The following is a 16228-nucleotide window of genomic DNA, read 5'->3' as shown; positions in this document are numbered from 1 at the left end:
TTAATTGCTGTATTTACACCATTCACATAAATGGTTACTGATATAGTTGTATTAGTATCTGTTTATGTAACGATTTTCTATTTGTTGACAATATTTATCAGGTAATAGTAACTGAAGTAAATAGCTGTTCAGTATGAAAGTATGACTTGTACAGTGTGTTTACATTATTTTCATATGGTTTAGTAAAAATGTATTATGCATAAAAATATACAAAGTAAGTGAAATTTTTAATTAGTTTTTAGACGGAGGATATGTCAGGTATTCAAACTTTTCTATTGCTTACAACTTTTCAAATTAAAATGTTGAAAGGACATAAAAAGCATTAGGATGTTTATAACATAAAATTACATGCACATTTTAGCTCTTTCAAGTATTTTATGATGCAGACACAGAGATAAAACATATATTTTTAAGCAAACATGACAACTGTATGGGCCTCTACAAAGGCAAATAAAATTCTATTTACTTAAAAAAGTAAGACAACTTAGTATCAATTAATAGCCCTTTAAGGAAGGATGAGGGGTTAGTCCAAGATGGGAATTGCTATCCAAAAACAGCATTAACCGGGGGCACCCGTGTAGCTCAGTTGGTTAAGCATCCAACTCTTGATTTCGGTTCAGGTCATGATATTATGGCTCATGAGTTTAAGCCCTGCATTGGGCTCCTTGCTGACAGTAGAGAACCTGCTTGAGATTCTTTCTCTCTGCCCCTCTCCTGCTCACGTTCTCTCTCTCTCTCTCTCTCTCTCTCTCTCTCTCTTTCTCTCTCTCTCTCTCCCTCTCTCTCTCTCTCAAAAAATAAATAAACTTAAAAAAATTTTTTAAGAATAGCATTAACTTTAAACTTTTGGGACTGCTGAACGCATTATGAGATTATTTTTATTATCATATGCATTAATCATAACGTTTCAAACCAGTAAGCTATTTTAAACATTTTTAAAAGATTACTCTATTTGAGTAAGACATAGAAGTTCAAAATAAAAATAATTGCTCCATTAAAGCTGAAACATAATTTAATTTTATAAAGCCATATTTTTCCTCAGTAATAAATCAAGAGATACATCATCATAAAACTTCTTCAAAACCTGACCTGAGACAGTTTCTCTGAAAAAGTTAAGATATTTGCCTAATAACTAATGTGTTTGGATGCTTACAGAAAATGGTACAAGTATTTGAAGATGGTTTTGCCACCCGGTACCCACCTGCTTCCTTCTCACAGCAGCTCTGAAAAGCCTCAGGGATAGCTGATGGACTCACTTCCTGTGTCTTAGTTATGCTGCTTACACCCAGCTCCAGGGTCATAAAGTCAGGGACTCATTCCATTCTTCCAGCCACTTTGACTGGTTCAGGGAAGGACCTGAACTAGTGAAACAAGAGGGGACGTTGCTAAGCTTCTCATGTATCAAAAATGCTTCCTCTATTTTACTCATGGGTCAACAGAACAGACCCATCCTTTTCCCCGCATAAGGTGGTGTTACGAGTCCGGACAGAAATCTTGCTAAGTCAACAGGGAAACATGGAGCTTCCAAGGTCCACCAGGTAGGGCTTCTGGATGGACGAGACCTAAGAGATGGCCCACTTGAGAGATGCAAAGAAACAAAACCCTCTGTAACCCTTTGAGCCGCTGGATCAAACCAGGCCTGATGCCAGAAGTACCTCTACAAGTTATAAGCCCCTCTGAGCAGTTTCATTGTTTATTTATTTTGCTCTATTGCAACCAAGAAGGACTAAACTGATATTATGTTTAAAATAAAAGAGTAGAAAGGAAAAGAAAAAGAACACCCTCTTTTTTTTTCTATCTTTCTATCTCCTCATCCTCCTTGTCTCTGCATCCTTCCCAGTGTCTTCAGCAACATGAAAACCCAACAAACCTGGAGCTTTTTATTTTTAAAAATTACCACCATGAGAAGCCGTTTCCCCACTTTTTAAATGTGTTTCTCTACTAACAACAGTGTATACTCACACTATAGTATCGCATTTTACTCATTATGTAATTCTAACATTCAAACGAGAATTAGTGAGAGTCAAGCAGTAGGTTTGTTGTATAACTGAAACAACGCATGTGCAAAAGTCTTTAAATGGGCAAAGTTCCTGCGGAAGCCACATCTATTCTTACTACATGGGGGAGAAACTAAAGTTTCTTCTATACTCTAAAACTGTGTTCTGCATGATTTCAAAGGTAATGATTTATAATTTTCCAAAACTCAGAAACAGTCATAGAAAAATGACAATTAAAAATTATATCATCATTTATCTCTGTCCTTTTAAAAAAGAAATTTGCCAGATAATTTAAATTACTGAAAGTAAAGTTCTATTTATTAACATGTGCTAAGTATTCCAGAGATATCTGCATTTGAAATTCAAGTCTGGCTTTCAATAACAAATTTATTTCAGTTCTACAACAACTAGGGCCAAGAGCTTAATCATCATTTTTCATCAATATTTATTCATTTTGGAAAGAAAGTAGGGCAAAACCTTGGACTGCGAGTAACTTGTTCTGCGAGTGTTCCACAAGAGGAGTAAACATTTCTACTAAAGGAGCAATGTCTTGCAATACGAGTATTATGTGACGCTGAATGTCACATGATCACAACTGAGCCAATGGTTCTTCTCGCTCTCGCTCTCGCTCTCTCTCTCTCTCACTGCAGGATGGTGGGTGATCGTCTCCCATGCTCGGATGCTCGCTCCCAGGCCGCAGTGTTTGACAGAAATCAGTGATTTTTCACAATGTTGGAAGGTGCCCACAATTGGCACTAGTGTCTTTTTGTCACTTTAGCACCTGTGGACAGTCCTTGGCTTTTGCAGACAAGAGTAAGCTTAGGAATGCGTTGCTTCCTTCTAGGTCAGGCTGCCTGCAGATAGAGACCCTTTCCTCTGCTGCCTTATTTCCAGTCACACTGAGTACAGTATACGACAAGAGTTTATTGTTACTGTAGTCAACACCCATGCCAATGTATACAATGCCCCTCTCACTAATAGTGAAAGTCGTCCTACACAATAACCCTCCTCTCTCTTATCTCCTTCACACCAGCCACGAAGGTTTCCAAAGGTAAGTGCAGGTTAATTTGTTCACTTTTCTTTTTTTTTTTTATTTTTTTTAAATGTTTTTATTTATCTTTGAGACAGAGAGAGACAGAGCATGAGCAGGGGAGGAGCAGAGAGAGAGCGAGACACAGAATCTGAAGCAGGCTCCAGGCTCTGAGCTGTCGGCACAGAGCCCGATGCGGGGCTCGAACTCACGCACTGTGAGATCATGACCTGAGCTGAAGTCAGACGCTTAACCGACTGAGTCACCCAGGCACCCCCCTTTTTTTTTTTAATGTTTTTCATTCATTTTTGAGAGAGAGAGAGAGAAAGCATGAGTGGGGGAGGGGCAGAGAGAGAGGGAGACACAGAATCCAAAGCAGGTTCCAGGCTTTGAGCTGTCAGTACAGAGCCCCACATGGGGCTCGAACTCAAGAACCATGAGATCATGACCTGAGCCAAAGTAGGATGCTTAACTGACTGAGCCACCCAGGCGCCCCTATTTTTCTTTTGTATTTTCTTTATTATTTTGTATATTACAGGTTTTTAATCATTTTTATATGAATATTTCTAGGATGTAGAACAAATCTGAGTTTCCATTATTTCATTTGGGGAAATTCACTTTGATATACAAGTGTTTTGGATTACAAGCATGATTCCGCAACAGATTATGCTCACAAACCAAGGTCTTATTGTATTATACGTATTATAATACAGTATTATATGTATTATAATATCGCTAAAGACAAACTCCAAGCATACAATCGTCAGCTCAGAACCATTTTCACAGATTGTAAAAAATATTTTTGGGGCGCCTGGGTGGCACAGTCGGTTAAGCGTCCGACTTCAGCCAGGTCACGATCTCGCGGTCCGTGAGTTCGAGCCCCGCTTCGGGCTCTGGGCTGACGGCTCGGAGCCTGGAGCCTGTTTCCGATTCTGTGTCTCCCTCTCTCTCTGCCCCTCCCCCGTTCACGCTCTGTCTCTCTCTGTCTTAAAAATAAATAAACGTTGGAAAAAAAAATTAAAAAAAAAATATTTTTAGGGGCACCTGGGTGGCTCAGTTGTTTAAGAAGCATCTGACTTGGCGCTTACCTTAGGGCTTGTGAGTTCGAGCCCTGCGGTGGGCTCCTTGCTGACAGTGGGGAGCCTGCTTGGGGTCTGCACTCTCCCTCTCTTTTTGCCCCCCCCCCTGCTCTTGCACTCTTTCTCTCTCTCAAAATAAATAAGTACACATTTAAAAATATATATTTTTAGATAGCACATATACAATAACACGGATGAACCTTGAAAACATCATTTTAAGTGAAAGAAGCCAGACACAAACGTATAAATATTGAATTATTCCATTTATATGAGGTACTTAGAATAGGCCAATTTATAGAGACATAAGTAGAATAGAGATTTGCAGGGCCTGAGAAGAGGGAAAAATGGGACGTAATTGTCTAACGGGTACAGAGTTTCCATTTGGGATGATGACAAATTTCCGGAAATGGAAAATACTTATGGTTGCACGACATTGTGCATATGTGCATAATGCCACTGAATTGTACACTTAAAAATTATTAAAATGGTAAATTTTATGTTATGTATATTTTGCCACAATAAAAACCAAGGAATTTTATCGTATACTAGAGAGTTGTGATTATTAGCTATTTCTTCTTTTTTTTTTAATTTTTTTAAGTTTATTTATTTTGAGAGAGAGAGACAGACAGAGATAGAGAGAGACAGAGAGAGAGAGAATGAGTGGGGAAGGGGCAGAGAGCAAGAGAGAGAGAATTCTGTGCCTTCAGCACAGAGCCCAACACGGGGCCGAACCCACGAACCCTGAGAGCACGACCTGAGCCAAGATCAAGAGTCGGACACCTAACCAACTGAGCCACCCAGGCATCCCTTTCTTTTTGTTAAAAAAGAAAAAGAAAAACTAGAGGTGCCTGGGTGGCTCAGTAGGTTAAGCATCCGACTTTGGCTCAGGTCATGATCTCAGTCTGTGAGTTCAAGCCCCACGTCGGGCTCGGTGCTGACAGCTCGGAGCCCGGAGCCTGCTTCGGATTCTGTGTCTCCCTCTCTCTGACCCTCCCCCGTTCATGCTCTGTCTCTCTCTGTCTCAAAAATAAATAAACGTTAAAAAAAAAATTAAAAAAAAAAAAAAGAGAGAGACCGAATGCTTATCCATGGGCCACCAAGTTACCATGTGATCTGAGCTGTCCATCATGAGCTGGGTGTTATCTGACCCACCAAGCCCTAAAGCTGGATGTGTACAGCAACACTCCACCCTCACATGGAGGTGACATATACACGATCAAGGCCAAGCAGGACCTAAAGCCAAAAACAAGTGACATAAAGAAGTGACCTAAATGCCCGTGGTTCCTCTCCTTGCTCTACCACCTTCTCTGTCCCCGCCTGTAGCTGTGGCCTCATGGAGAGCTTCCTAAGACCAACCGGCAGAGAGAGAGGAACCTCGGGCCTGGTTTACACGTGGTCCTGCCCGGGATGCAGGCACCACCCGGAAGTGCACAGTTGCCACACTCTAGCCCCCTCTGGGACATCCCCGAAGACGGTGGTGAAGGAAAACCCTGCCAGTGGGAAGAACCACAAGCAGCACACGGGTTGTTCACTTTGGTTGGAAGGAGAGATAAGCCAGATATGCTAATATGTGCCAATTCATGGGCTATGGCAGATCATCCGAGTGGATGGCCAGATGTTTGGAAGGAACGTGATTGGAAAATTGGGTGACAAAAGAAATTGGAAGAGATGAGTGACTATATCTCTCTACATGGCAAAACACATAAAAATATTTGCGTGCTATGTGGATGTCCAGCAAAGGATGACCTCAGCAGAGGAGGATCAAAGAATCAATTGGATACAATGCCCCATTCTGTGGATACTAGCCAGCCTCTTTCCACAGCCTTTCCTTCCTGCCGTTGCCCAATGGGCTCATGAACAAAGTGGCCACGGCGGTAGGGATGGAGCTTATGCGTGGCCTCGGACATGGGTTTTCACTCACCAAGGCAGGGAGAGGCAGCTATGCCTCCAAGTGGATACCTGCTACGTGGACCAGACCACTCCACTCAGTATATCAGGGCACTACCTGCCACATAGGGTTGGAAACATGTGTTACTCCCCCCTACCCCTCCCACAGACACCTTGTTCCCCTCTTGTTCCCCTTTTATTCTTCACAAGGCATAGTATCCCCACATTTGTGTCCCTGATAAAGTAATTTACTCTGTGTCCATTTTTCTGGTCATAAAGGCATACAGGATTGTTTCACAGACTAGTGATATTGTATACTGTTCATACACATAGTAGGTGATAACAAATAATAGATCTGTGAAGTGATCTCAGAACCAGAATCAGGGAACAGGAAGGAATCACAGGAAGCCACAACACCAGTATAATCCAGTAACTCAGAGACGACCTGAAGGCGTCTACTCCGGGAGCCATCAAATACAACACATCAGGTACTTCAGAGCACAGGGTTTGAAGAAGCTGAAGATGTAAGAGTGTATATGGTGCTCATTATATCTTACTTCATCCAAACAGCAATGGGGAGCCAATGAAGGACCCTTAGAAGAACTGCGTGATTGAAACTTTTTTTTTTTTAGTTTTTTTTTAAGGTCTATTCATTTCTCAGAGACAGAGAGACAGAGCGCGAGCAGGGGAGGGGCAGAGAGAAAGAGGGAGACACAGAATCTGAAACAGGCTTCAGGCTCCGAGCTGTCAGAGCAGAGCCCAATGTGGGGCTCGAACTCACGAACCACAAGGTCATGACCTGAGCTGAAGTTGGACGCTTAACCGACTGAGCCACCCAGGTGCCCCGAAACTTTATTTTTTAAAAAGATAGCTGATTAATTGTCTTTCAGAGACACAGAAGAGGAAGACCTTGGACAGAGAAATGAGGTTTTCTCACAGTCAAGGTGTTGGGTAACAAGGATTAAATGTAAGTCGGCATGGTGGGCATGGATAGGGAGGGAAGATATGAGCAGCATTAAAGCAGAACCTACAGTACTTACAACTAATTAGATACGGTGGGAGAGGAACTGGGAGAAGGCCAGTATGATGCATGGATATTTAGTTCACATGACTTGATGAGTCTGTCACCATTTCCCAAAATAAGAAGCATGTTTGGAGGGAAAATAAGTAGCAAGTTTGAAGGGAGAAAGATAGTTTAGTTAAGTTTAAATCATGTTGAGTGTGAAACTTCTATGGGACATGTCAGTGGAAATATTGAGAAAGCAAGTGTGTGCGTGTAGATTTGAAAACATAAAACAATTGATGATTGAAATAAATATTTGTGAGTCAGCAGCATCTGGATAACAACTGATAACTTTGGAAGCAGACGTGTTCAACCACAGTATGAAAAAGAACAGAGCCTTGGACAGAACTCTAGGTGAAAGAGTCTGAGACAAAACAGACAGAACAATGAAGAGAAGACCAGGAACATGAAAGCTGTCATTAATACCAAAGAACTTTTCAAGAGGATGAGGGGTCGACAAAAGGAAACCACTAGACATAATTAAACATACTATACAATGGAATATTTTCAATATTTTCAATCGTGTTTAACAACACGAGTGGCGTTTGTCAGAAACTTTCAATAGCGTAGTAGGAACAGAGGCTGGTTTGGAGTGAGTAGAAGCAAATAAGGGCTAAACAAGGGGAAACAGAGAGCTTGGCATACAAACCTCCCCTTCCCCATTATTTAGTCTTCACAAACTCACCAGCCTTATCTCTCATCCTGCTCTATTTGGGCCCTACAATCTAATCATTAAAGGACAGTTGCCATTTCCCAAACATTCCAGACCATGTCTTGCCTTTTCTCACACATCTTCAAGATTAAGCTAAAGCATTGCTCCTTCCATCAAGCCTAACCTGTTTCCAGCCCTATGGCTCCCAAGTGGAAATGACCTCTTCTCCCTTTGTGAACACAGTGCCCATTGTGTAAGTCTATCCTGATGACTACATCAAGATATGCTTGATTGTTATTGCAACTTGAGCCTCACTCTTGGAAGCCCAATGTGAATGTGATAGATTACAGAAATGGCCACAGGTTTCTCTCCATGCCTGGAGCCACACCCTTTTGCCAGGTGATTCTGCTGATTTGCCCATCGAAAAGTAGAATCCATTTTTCCAATGCTTGAATTAGATTTTGGCCATGTGGTTTGACTTGGGAAATGGGACACTAGCAAACATGACACAAGAAAGGCATGACAAGTTCATCTCTGCTGGGACTAGGGATAAGATCATCATGAACAAGCACAGTCTAGCTGGATAGAGGAAGAGAGACCACGTGGAGGAGAAAGGCATCCCAGTTGACACTGGGCAATTGCCAGATATGTGAGTAAAGCCATCCTACAGCTTCCGGCCTCAGCTGAGCCAGCCTAGATCAGAAGATCTGCTCAACCAACCCATAAGTCAATCATGAGAAACAGTAATTCTTTACTATTTTAAGTCACTAAGTTCTTGAGTACTTTGGTACATAGCAAAAGCTAACTGAAACAATGAACAAGAAACTTCATGGAAATTTCATTCATTTTGTTAGATTGCCACTAATGCTCAGGGTGTATTAACGGAGTGGCCGGAAATGATGGGAGTTGTGTCCCTCAAGTTCATACTATGAAAGGTGGTAATCACTTGCCCAAGAACTCATTGCTTGTAAATTGCCCAATATTTCCACAAGAATATCTTTTTTTTTCTACCGGGTGTAAAGGGAATGTGGTACACTCCATGTAAATTCAGAGACTAGAGAGAGATGGAAAAGGCCAACGCTGGATATACAAGTTCAAATGACATATTCAGCCAAAGATCTAAGAAGCTGAGTCTGTGCAGAGGGGGTAGCATTCGGTCATAGAAGTTCATGAGGACAGTGATGCCAAGGACCGGACTAGAAGGAGAAAGAAGCTATAATTCAGAGAAGAAACTCTGGGAACCAAACCCGGAAACAAAATCATGGATTTGAATGTGGAATAAATTTCCTCTATAAATACTACCAAACAATGCTCAATATATCTCAAATATGAGCAGATAGGCAACAGCTCCTACTCTATGGATAAGTTTTTAAAATTATTCAATGCTCATCAGTAATGAGATTATTATCACTTTGTAGGTGCCAGGATGTTTCTGAAAAAATAAAATTTTGTTTTGGAGTTTATCATTAGATGCATTCTAACTTGGTTAAGAATAATGAATACCAGGGTTGCTGTTCATAACTGTTGCTGGTCTGCTAAACCAAATAAAAGGAACATTTTGCTCTCAGTTTTTCAATGTATCTTAGGTCCAAAATTCAGCTAACCTTAAATGAACCAGTTTCCAAAGATATCCTCAAACAATCATGCTTTTTTCTTGTGAATCTGAAAGCAAACTTCATCCTGAGATATTCAATTTGTTTTTGCCCAGGGGAATCAATGATACGTTTTGGACCAAAACACATTAGAATTTCAGAAGAGTTCAGAGATGCTTTTGTTTTAGGGAAAAATACGTGCTCTCCTTTGTGTTTGGCAGGGCAAAACTGCAACTCTGTGGTATATCTGGTCTAATAAAAATTAGTCTCCTAAATATACATGCACTATAACTACTTTATGTAATACAAACACTTGGAATCCTTGGGAAAAGGCGCAACGGAAATGACTAATAGATATACGTTATTGAAAAAGCTCACACGTTTAATGGTGTTACCTCCCTTTTCAAGAAATAATGAACTCAGCATAATTAAAAGTATTAATCAGTCACATATCAAGCATTTATTGATCACCTTATATTCTCTTATTTAGTCGACAAATATTTCATAAGCACTCACTCTGTTCTAGAGGCTGGGATATTCGGTACATAAGAGGATTATGGCCACTTGCCTTCACAGAATCCAGTGAGAAGTCAGAAAATAAGTATAAAAATGAGGGGAAAACATTAACAGTTATGGTATACCTGATAAATGAAATAAACAGGGCACTCTGATAGAGAAAAAAGGAGGAGAGGGTCAATTGACCTAGAGTGAGTCCTAGGGAGATGACATTAAAGCTGAGACAAGACAGGGGCCCCTGGGTGGCTCAGTCGGTTGAGCGTCCGACTTCAGCTCAGGTCACGATCTTGCGGTTCGTGTGTTCGGGCCCCACGTCGGGCTCTGTGCTGATGGCTCAGAGCCTGGAGCCTGCTTCCGACTCTGAGTCTCCCTCTCTCTCTGCCCCTCCCCGACTCATGCTCTGTCTCTCTCTGTCTCAAAAATAAATAAAACATTAAAACAAACTTAAAAAAAAAACCAAGCAGCTCAAGAACAGGGGTGCTGGGGGCACCCGAGGGGCTCAGTCCATTAAGCATCTGACTCTTGATTTCGGCTCAAGACCGTGATCTCACAGTTCATGAGTTCAAGCCCTACATTGGGCTCTGTGCTGGCAGCGCAGAGCCTGCTTGAGATTCTCTCTTTTTCTCCCTCTCTCTCTGCCCCTCCCTGGCTCATGCTGTCTCTGTCTCTCTGAGAATAAATAAATACAAACGTAAAGAATAAGGGTGCTATTTACCCTTATTCTGAAAAGAGAGAAACAGACGTGTGCTAGCATAGAATTGTTTCCTAAGCTTTGTATCAACTGGAGAGAAATACAGGCGAGACCCTGAGTCTCAACTGTGTGGCCATGGAGACCTCAACACACAGACACACAGGGAGAGAAGGGGAAATAAACACCAAGTATAATTAAACGTCAAATTACACAGTATATCCTCTGAATGATCGAGCTGAAGACTCAGGGAATGGGGGCGCCTGGGTGGCTCAGTCGGTTAAGCGTCCGACTTTGGCTCAGGTCATGATCTCGCGGTTCGTGAGTTCGAGCCCTGCATCCGGCTCTGTGCTGACTGCTCAGAGCCCGGAGCCTGTTTCAGATTCTGTGTCTCCCTCTCTCTCTGACCCTCCCCCATTCATGCTCTGTCTCTCTCTGTCTCAAAAGTAAATAAACGTCCAAAAATATATATATTAAAAATAAAAACGACTCAGGGAATGGAGTCGAAAATAAAACCTAGGTGCGTGGAGGAGTGGGAATGTGTAAGGAAAGGATAAGTAGGAAAGGGGCCAGGGAAGGCTCCCAGGGCAGTGGGAAGAGAACCGGAGTATTCGTGGCACGGACCGAGACAAGAATGCGGATCTCCTGTGAGAAGAGCAGACGTTGCCTCTCACCTGCCATAAAGTCACCAAACAAATCTACAGCCACATTCCCTCTCCAGCTCCGCAGCCCCACTGCAGACCTACGTCCGGGCTGTCCTCATGCACGGCACTTCAGGCGACCTTGGCGTACCTTCCCACCACTGAGGCTCTGCCTCAAGTGAACCTGCCCGTTCTCCCAGACTGGCCTCTCTCAAACCGCAGAACCAGTCACACCCGTCCCCTAGAACTCTCCCCACGTCTCCTCATCAACAATACAACACAGTCTAGATTCCCGTCAAAGGTCTTTCCGGTCTGACCCCTTGGCTCCCAGTTAGCTCATTCCGTCCTTCCTCCTGCACCCACTGCGCCAACCAACACGTGCCATCTTAAAGTCAACATGGTCCTTGTGAATGCTGTTTGCATATTATTTTCCTCAACGTTGTGATTAAGTATTCTGGCAAAAGTGGGCAAGACAACAAAACAACAGTCTTAGAGCTGATGCCATAATGGCAATATCGACAGTTCTTAGCTTCGGTCGATGATTCAGTAATTCCTAAGCACCCCCTTATTTGAAGTCTAACCTGCCCATCACACTGGGAAGCAGAATTGGTCTTCCTCTGCTCTAGCACCGTCTTACATGTGCCCATATTACAAAACCTATTGTCCTATAAGTACGTGTGTCTTTATCCCCCAAACACATATGTAGGTATTACTCATGCCTTTTCATCTTTATACACTAGCACCCGGGTTCCTTCCCCACTGCCTACCCCAACATCTCCACAGACCACCGAATTAACGAACGCCGCCATTTTTCATAGTGTTTGTCAATCCTCTCTCCAAAGAGCTCAGGTATGCTCCCAGCATCTTTGATGGATCAACTCACAGAATGACAGCAGACGGCCAGCGTAACCTTACGGTATTATTGACACAAAGTGGCAAAGTTGGGCCATCTTCAATTGCCTCAGACCCGACATTTTCTTCTAAACCTTACAATTCCATTTTCTTCTTATCCAGACAGGTGTGGTCTGCATCAAGTTGATCTTGGAGCCCTACACAATCCCTACGAACTTCTCCGATTTGACAGGTAATCCTTACTTGGCAATGTTAGTGAAAACATGGAAAGATTTACTTCATTAGCCACATGAATCTGTTCACAACCTACTGCATAACGAAACTTTTATAAATTATCTCCTTTCCCAAACACACATCTTGCAGAAGATTTTTATCTTTCATTTAATGACTTGTATCTGGGTGCACCTGGGTGGCTCAGTCAAGTAAGCATCTGACTCTTGGCTTCAGGCTCGGGTCATGATCTCACGGTTCATGAGTTCGAGCCCCGCGTCGGGCTCTATGCTGACAGCTCGGAGCCTGGAGCCTCTCCCTCTGCCCCCTCCCCTGTTTTCTCTCTCTCTTTCTCTATCAAAAAACAACAAACATTAAAAAAAAAAAAAAAAAAACTATTTCAATGAGTAGTATCTGAACTAGCCAGATAATTGATTGGACGTTTTGTGACATGCTTCCTTCGCACAGAGCAGATACTTGCACTTGGACATGTCATCGATCCAAGCCACGGCAATGTTGAAGGTTCATTTTATCCAAAATTAATTTCTTCCTAATAACTGTCATTTCACTAGATTCTTTCACTAAGTATTGCACTAGTGATGAAGTTTCTTCTAAGGCATTATTTACAGTATTATGAAGTTTTTATGTTTTTTATTAATTTGCTTGTTTTACTGTAGGGTGATACTGTTTACATACCGGTGAGTAAAGAATTACAGAACTACAGGCCTGGAATGAAACACGAGGGGGTAAAGCTCCTTCACTTACAAGGACTGGCCACTCACGCCACCAGTCTAGAAGCTTGAAGGGTCCTTAGTAAGGTTTCCCACATGGAGATCAAAACGGACACGCTGGGCATGTCAGCAATTAGGACAGCAAATAGAATGGACTGATTCTAAGAAGGAACCAGCAATTTAGGACTGAATGATTGAAAAAAAAAAAAAAAGCTGGGGCACCCGGGGGGCTCAGTCAGTTAGGCATCCAACTCTTGACTTCAGCTCCGGCCACGATCTCACGGTTCATGTGTTCGAGCCCTGCGTCACACTCTGCGCTGACAGTGTGGGGCCAGCTTGGGATCCTCTTCTCTCTCTCCCTCGCTTTCTGCCCCTCCCCCACTGGTGCTCGCTCGCTCTCTCTCTCTCTCTCAAAATAAATAAATAAACTTAAAAAAAAAAAGGAAAAAAAGCTGGTCGAAGCCTTGCCTGTTAGGCTGGGGTATCTCAGCTGAACACAAAAGGCTGTAAGACTCCAGAGCTGATGTGTAGATATGAAATCTCCGGCTTCAGGAAGTTTCTGTGATCACTGCTGACATGAAAAGGGAGCTAAGGAGGTAGGATAGCGTATTCCCTTCTAGAAAGCAACCAACTTTTTATACAAAGTGCTTATAAGTGAATCCACAAATGGACATACTTGTGTAAAAATGTTAGTTACGTCTTTAAGATTCTTCAAAAAGAAAGTGTCGGCACTCACTCCTCGTTTAAACAAATGTCCTTCCGGTTCCTTCCTTCAGTTTTCCAGGTAAGCATGCCAGTCAGGATCTCCCAACTTTCAACTTACCAGCATGGTTTCTGAGTCAACATAGGGACTCGTTTGAAACAGCTTTATTCTCCTTTCCTTGTGATAAACAAAAGAGCACCGCAATTGTCAACGGTTGTATCTGTGAGCTAATTTTTCCAAAAATTGGTTCTCATCCAGGTTCATTAAAGTTCCTAACTGTCATGTGTTCACTGGCTTCAGAAGGTCTTGGATGGCTGAGTTGTTGATATAAAAAGCTTCTCTAGGATCTATGCAATTTTCGTAGGTATTGATTAATTAGATTTGAATGTGAAAGTTGGACAAACTGTTTTGTTTTTATTTTTCGGCAAGTTAGAATTTTTGTGGCAGGGATGGGAGGGAATAAAAATGTGCACAAATACTCAACTGTGTTCAGATGAATAATCTGCTGAAAGCAACAACTGACTTCACTTAGAAATGTTCAAATGTGTTTTGTGTAAAGGTTGACAGTGGTTTTCAAGAAGATGAAGAATTACTTCGCTTAAAGCAAACAAAAAGGCCAAAAATAATCTATCAACACCGTAAGTTATTGTTGATGTTTCTTGCAACTTACAGATAAAGTAAATTTTCAAGTCCTTCAAAAGCATTTCTGGAAATCTGTCTGATTTGGTTGTTGTTCAGGAGACTGAAAAAACAAAAACAAACAAAGATCCCAAAATGAGAAACAGACTCTGCAAATATTATAATAGTTCTACTAGAAATAGTGCTTTACATAGTAGAAAAACATTTACTGACATGTTCATTAACTTTACAAATTTATAATTTTCTACTCAACAAAGCCTATGTTCAAATAGTAGTTTGTCATAAAAGCCTTCAAAAGTAATTTCTATTTATTAAATTACCCAAAAATACCCCTAAAGGAGGACTATAAACCCTGGGATAAAAGGAAAATTATCAACAAAGTCACAATGACAGAGGAATATGTTTCTAAATAAACAGATGGAGAGTTATATACACCCAGGCTTAAGCACTTTACTTGGAAAAATAAATATCACAGCTCTTGGCCCACAGTGGACTCTCATTGCGTATTTGTTGAACTGTCAAACTGAGAGTCAATTACACCATAGGAAGTGAGGTTCTTATTATAGGACTATCAAATGGTCCAAAAATGACTTCTAAAAAATCCAGGGAGAAAAATAACAGGTGGCAAAAGTAAATTGGATTTGAACAGGAAAATCAGTTACAGAAAATCACCTCTCAGCCACTTTGAACACTTTGGAAAAGCAGTCGAGCAAATAAAAATTACAGATTGCTTTTCCTGCTAAATACACTTTAAATTTCTTTCAGATTTAAATTATGATGGCATGTCTAAATGTACAGGGAATGTCTACTAATTGGATTGGCACACATTTTTCTGAATATCGTATAGCATTTAAATACTCCAAAGCTTCTAGTATCTACTGTCAGAGTAAAATGTCAAAGGGTTCACTTTGAGTGTATTATAAAAATATTTGTTTCGTGCATTTTTTTTTTGTATGACTTATTAGGAAAACAGTGTTTTGGCCAATGGAGCAGGTGATGGTTTTAGTCATCATACACACGGAGACATCCCAGAGACCCCAAACGCGACTGTTTCTAACCTACTCACCCCATGACGCACAACTAAAGGTTCAGCCACACAGTTCCCCAAACAGCGTATGAAGCCACGATCCAATGCCCCACCTATGGTACCAAAGACACTCCTCGCCACTTCTGCCTAGCGTTCTGGCCACCAGGGAGGCAGAACAATCGGTCTACAGCATGCATTAGAGTTGATGTCATACAGAGATAATGTCCATTTTTATGGATAATTCTGAGCTTCAGTCAATGATCTAATCAACTTTATAGTCTACCATGTGTTCAAGAAATGTTTAAGCTGGCTAAAAGCAACACAGATAGTTGATATCTAGGTAATAGCAGTCACAAACATTGTCCTGAGAAAATTTGTCATTTACTGTCTCTGCATGTTCTTAATCTAATGTATAAAACCCATTACTATACTTCCTTTAGAATCCCCAAACTGCCATTGTACATCTATTTTTACTTGAAGAATGACTATTCTGTCCCCACATTCTATTAAATACATGCACCAACACATGTAGAAAAAAGTATACGTACGTACGCACACATGCATAGATATATTTACATACATGTGTTTATATGCATATGTGTGCACATAGATGCATATTTGAATATGTGTACGTGCACATGCATGCGTGGGTGTATGTGTAGTCTGTGCACGTGATAGGTTTGTCTGTGTGCTACATGGTATGTGTGTGTAGAGAGTCTCAATCTCATCTGAAACACAGAATATAGGAAACTGACTAGTTTCTTAATTCTCCCCAGTGCCTAGTGCCTAGGAAAGAGTTGATCCACTTAATACAAAGGATGCCTTTAGTCATTAGTGCCTTTCAATACCACAACTGAAAAAGGAAAAAATACTACTTATCCTCATTCATCTTTCTTCAGTACATAAAAAGTGCTCAAAGCC

At 41.4% G+C, this 16228-nt stretch overlaps 1 protein-coding gene across 1 annotated transcript in view; it reads right to left on the bottom strand.

Annotated features, from left to right (window-relative positions):
• Positions 1-16228, bottom strand: part of PXDNL (peroxidasin like) — a 266765-nt gene that overhangs the window by 195289 nt on the left and 55248 nt on the right. The window contains 1 exon segment of the mRNA XM_032591901.1: positions 14312-14383. Coding sequence (XP_032447792.1) covers positions 14312-14383 — 72 coding nt within the window.

Source organism: Lynx canadensis, chromosome F2 (genome assembly GCF_007474595.2).
Source record: "Lynx canadensis isolate LIC74 chromosome F2, mLynCan4.pri.v2, whole genome shotgun sequence".
NCBI classification, from domain to species: domain Eukaryota; kingdom Metazoa; phylum Chordata; class Mammalia; order Carnivora; family Felidae; genus Lynx; species Lynx canadensis.
This window is presented reverse-complemented; position numbering and strand designations above follow the sequence as displayed.